The 4,959-nt window shown below is 66.2% G+C and overlaps 1 protein-coding gene across 1 annotated transcript in view; it reads left to right on the forward strand.

Moving 5' to 3' along the window:
- SRCAP (Snf2 related CREBBP activator protein) overlaps window positions 1-4,959 on the forward strand; it is a 33,186-nt gene that overhangs the window by 24,426 nt on the left and 3,801 nt on the right. The window contains exons 30-34 of the mRNA XM_025194133.1: window positions 69-183; window positions 630-758; window positions 2,063-2,245; window positions 2,701-2,784; window positions 3,329-4,955. Coding sequence (XP_025049918.1) covers window positions 69-183; window positions 630-758; window positions 2,063-2,245; window positions 2,701-2,784; window positions 3,329-4,955 — 2,138 coding nt within the window. The remainder of the gene's footprint in view (window positions 1-68; window positions 184-629; window positions 759-2,062; window positions 2,246-2,700; window positions 2,785-3,328; window positions 4,956-4,959) is intronic.

Raw genomic sequence — 4,959 nt, forward strand, 5'->3', positions numbered from 1 at the left:
CTCTGGTGGGTGTGGCTTGCACCCCACACAGGTTTAACTCCACCCCCCTGCTGTTACCCCACCCCTAGGCTGATCAGCGAGCGCACAGTGGAAGAGAACATCCTGAAGAAGGCCAATCAGAAGCGCATGCTGGGGGACATGGCCATCGAGGGCGGGAACTTCACCACGGCCTACTTCAAACAGGTGAGGTCCCTCCCTGGGGAACCCAGGCGTCCAGGTGCCCAGCTCCCCTGCTCTCACCCCCCCAGCCCCCATTCCTCTCCCAGAGAAGCCGGGCGTCTGGGCTCCCAATCCTCTCAGCTCTCGTCCGCCAGCCCCACCCTTCTCTGAAAGAACCCAGGTGTCCGAGCTCCTGGCCTTTCCTGCTTTCATCCCCATCTCTCCTGGAGAATCCAAGCTCTCCAGCGTCCATCCTCTCCCCCACCCCACCATGCCCCTCCCAAAGACCCCAGGCTCCCAGCCCTCCCTGCTCTCACACCCCTCTTCCCTTCCATCGCTGGGGAAGAACCCAGGTGTCCTGCTGAGCTTGCTTTACATTTCCTCCTCTTTTACCCCCTCATGAGCAAGTTCCACCCCCCACCCCTGCCTTGCTCCCCTCTGATTGGTGGTTTCCGGCTGTCTGTCCTTAGCAAACAATTCGGGACCTGTTTGACATGCCGTTGGATGAGCCAGTCCGCAAGGATGGAGACGTGCCGGCCCCCACACCTGAGGATGAGGACGATCCCGTAGCCACCAAACAGACACAGATCCTGGAGCAGGTGTGGGCCGGGTTGCGGGGGGCTGGTCTTTGGGGGGGGCGCTCTGTAGGCAGGCAGAGGGGGTTGTGCGGCTGGGTCATGGGATTTGGGGGTGGTCTGTAGGTCCCAGTTGAGGGCCTAAGGAGTGGGAAACTTTGGGCCGGGGACCACTTGTTTTGATGATCTGTTGAAGGCCAGGGTGGGGAGGGGGACAGGGAGAGGGCTGACACGGTCTCTGCCCACAGAATCTGTGCCCATTACAGGGATGTGTGGGGAGCAGCTTGTGGCTCTGCCCCAGACCCTGGTCCCACCCCATTGTTACCATCCCATTTGCCTGGTCGAGCACCCCTCACCCCCGCCATGGTGGGTGCATGGTAGATGGGCCAGGGTGCCTGGGCAGCAGGGCTGGGATTGGCAGTGGTGTCCACACTGGCAGTGGCACCCACAAGGGGTCGCCACCTGTCCCTGTGGACTACAGCTCCCAGCGTGCCCCGCAGCCGCATATGCAGGTATAGGGTGGGCTGCACCCTGCGCCAGGCAGGACTGGCTGCATGCACCGTTGCCCAGGCTGCCCCTCGTGCCAGAGTCTGGGCTGGGTTGAGGGACCCACTGCAGGCTGCACAGAACCTCATGGTGGGCCAGATCCAGCCTTCAAGCCATATTTTGCCCACCCCTGGAGGGTGGGGGTGTGCCATGTCCAGAGTGGGGTTGTGGCCCAGGGGCAGGCTGTGGGCCCAGGCCCAAGCGGTGGAGGTGGGGGGTGGGGCCAGGCTACAGAGACAGCTGAGAGGGCTGCAGAGGGCATGGCAGGGGGGGGGGGGGGGACTGGGGGGCTGGGGCCAGCTGAGGCAGGCTGGGGTTGGCTGAATGGGGGTGGGGAGGAGGCAGAGCACAGGGGGCCAGGCCACGACTTGGCAGAGGGGAGCACTGCACTGGGGTGGGGTACGAAGGGTGTAAGGGCCAGACTGGTCCCAGTGCCCAGTAGAGCAGGAGAAATGGGTGTGCCCCAGGCTTGCTGGTGCTGCACCCTGGGATCCTCTGCCACCATCCCCCCAGCCTGGCGAGTGCCAGTCAGTCCTGGTGTCCACTGCCGTCCCCTGGCCCCCACTCCCTTCCCAGAGAACCCAGGCATCTGGGGTCCTATTCAGTCTCCAGCCTGCCACAGCTCCCTGGTTCTGCGTGTGTGCTGGCAGCAGGGACCAGTGCCTGGTGCCTAGGTTCTGTGTGGGCGGGTGGGCAACCCAGATGCTGGGGCTCTGTGGTGGGGTGTGGGCTGGCCCGGACGCTGGGGTTCCTGCTAATTGGGCCGTGCGTCCATGTGGCAGGCGCTGTGCAAGGCGGAGGACCCCGAGGACATCCGGGCGGCCACACAGGCCAAAGCGGAGCAAGTGGCCGAACTGGCTGAGTTCAACGAGAACATCCCACTGGACGCTGATGACCGGCCCCCACGCGATGACGATGAGGAGATGTCCAAGGCTGAGCAGGAGATAGCCGCCCTGGTTGAGCAGGTGCACCTCCAGACGCCTGGGTTGTGTGTGGGGGTGTATTTGTGTCTGTTCTGCATCCCTGGGGTGCAAGTGTGCATTGGTGGGGCCCAGATGCCTGGGTTGTGTGTGTGTGTGTGTGTGTCTGTGGAAGGGCCCTTCCTTGAACACCTGGGTTGTGTGTGTGTGCTGGGGGCGGGCCCAGACACCTGGGCTCCATAGGGGTGCCTGGAGTTCAGATGCCCTGAGGAGGGTAAGGGCCCAGGGGCAGGGGTGGACACCTGGAGTATGGGGCCCAGGTTCCTGGTTTATGCGTGTGTTGGGGGACCCCAGATGCATCGATTTGGGGGTGGGGTAGAATGTTCCGGGAACCTGAGTTCAGCATGCATGGGGTCTGGGCTCCCCTGCTCCTCCTGGAACGGGCACAGGACCTGGGCACCAGCCTGCTGGCTGACTGGTCAATTCTCCCCCCCCGGTAGCTGACGCCCATCGAGCGCTATGCCATGAACTTCCTGGAGGCCTCGCTGGAGGACGTCAGCCGCGAGGAGCTCAAGCAGGCTGAGGTGAGGCCCCACTCCTGCTGCCTCTCGCTTCCTGGGCATGGCGCGGTGCCCGTGGCTCCCTCTGTGCCCCGTGGCACCGCCCACTGGCCACACAGCACCAGTCTCCCAGGCTGTCGGAAGCCTCTGGCTCCGGGCTCCCGACCTTTCATGGAGACCACATGGTGCCCTGGCTCTGCCTCCTCAGAGGTGCTGGCTCCCCTGCCTTGGCTCCACTCTCTGAACTCATTTCCCCTTGTGCCCCACCTCCTTCCTTCACAGGCTCCGCCCCCCTGAACCCATGTGTCTCAGCATCCCCCCCCTTTCTCTTTCTTGCCTCTGCCCCACAGGCCCATCTACCCCAGATTGGTCCCTTAGCCCCTATCTACCTATCATGCCACCCTCTCCCTCAGCTGGCTCCACCCCCAGAAACATCTTTGTCCCATACCCTGGGTCTTCGCTTCACCTCCACACACAGCTCCGTGCCTTAGTTCTGCTACCGCGCCCAGGCCTACCTCAACCCCCAATTGGTCTCCATTGACCCCAGCTTCTCTGCCCCCACCCCCAGGAGCAGGTGGAGGCTGCCCGGAAGGACATTGACCAAGCCAAGGAGGAGGTGGTGTTCAAGCTGCCGGCCGACGAGGAAGCTGGGTGTCTGGGCGACGAGGTGGCCCATGCCAAGAAGAGCAAGAAGGCCAAGACACCCGCACGGGCTGGCCTTGAGCGCGCTGGCACCCGCGCCAGTGAGCGCCTGCGGGGCTCCCGCCTCTCCCTGCACGAGGCTGAGGACGCTGCTGAGGCCCCCCTGCCCCGTGGTCCTGTTCTGCGGCCCGCCCGCGGCACCCGGCAGGAACCCGAGGAGGCGGGAGAGGATGACCTGCCCCTGGTGGCCCAGCACACACGCAGCGCTGCCGTACGCCGGGACGAGACCCGCCGGGCCACGGCCAGGGCCCCAGGGGTGGCTGACAGGCCCCCCCAGCCACGTGCTGCTGCTGCTGCTGCTGCTGTCACCACAACCCACCGGACAGAGGCACCCAGGCCAGACCTAGGCAGTGGGGATAGGGCTGTACGCGCCACGCCAGCTGACAGAGCCCCCCGGCCGGCCCCCCCTAAACCAGAACCTCTGGGTGGCGGTGACCGGGTGCTGCGGCTACACCCACAGAGGACTGACAGCACCGGGGATAGGGGCCCCAAGCTCCTGGAGCCTGAGAAGGAGGGCGTCCAGCCAGCCTCGCCGCAGCTCCCAGTGCCTGAGACGCCATTGCCCAGGGAGGATGTGGCCCCAAGCTGCCAGGCACCAGAGGCTGCTCCTGAGCAGGCCGTCGTGGAGCGGTGTCCTGCCTCAGAGACGCTGCCTGATGAAGCACTGGGGGAGCCCCAGGAGCCGGAGCCACCGGCTCCCAGTGTTGTGGCATCCCCTTGCCTGCTGGGTGAGCCCGAGGTCCAGTCAGCCCCCAGCCCCCCTGAGGCACCCACCGGCCCTGAGCACAACGGCCCCCCACCCTTGCCCCCACCTGATGCTGCCATGGAGCCGCAGGTCCCCATGGAGGAGCCACCAGGAGACCCAGTACCGGACACGGCAGCCACGGCCTCGTCCTCAGGCAGCCCATCGCCAGCCAAGACGCCGCCGCGGCGCCGCACCAGTGCCGATGTGGAGATCGGGCAGAATCACCGGGGCCAGGACGGGCCTGCCGCCAAGGTCCTGCGCAAGCTTCCGGGCCGCCTTGTCACGGTGGTGGAGGAGAAGGAGCTGGTTCGGCGCCGGCGCCGCTGCCACCGCAGCACCCCCATGGCCCCCTCCCAGCCTGAGCTGCCCACCGGTGCTGTGCTGAGCCCCAGCGGCAGCTCGGCCCACAGCGTCTCGGAGCCTGAGCTGTCGCCAGCCACCAAGGACCCACCACAGCTCCGCAACCTCCCTGCTCGGCGCCGCATTGAGCTGGAGACCCGTGGTGGCACCCACCCCACCAAGCCTGAGGAGCCCACCCCACCACCCCCTAAGCGGAAACGTGGCCGTCCCCCCAAGAACCGCTCACCCGAGCAGGCGGGGAAGCCATCCCCTCCCACCCAGGACCCAGAGCCGGCATTGCGGGGCAAGGGGAGCCGCGCGGTTTCGCCCCGCACCAAGGCAGAGAGCAGTGAGGCAGAGTCGCCGCTAGAGAAGCGGCGCCGGGGGCGGCCCCCCAAAACCCCCGCTGGCCC

Source organism: Alligator sinensis, unplaced genomic scaffold (genome assembly GCF_000455745.1).
Source record: "Alligator sinensis unplaced genomic scaffold, ASM45574v1 scaffold1531_1, whole genome shotgun sequence".
Lineage (NCBI taxonomy): Eukaryota > Metazoa > Chordata > Crocodylia > Alligatoridae > Alligator > Alligator sinensis.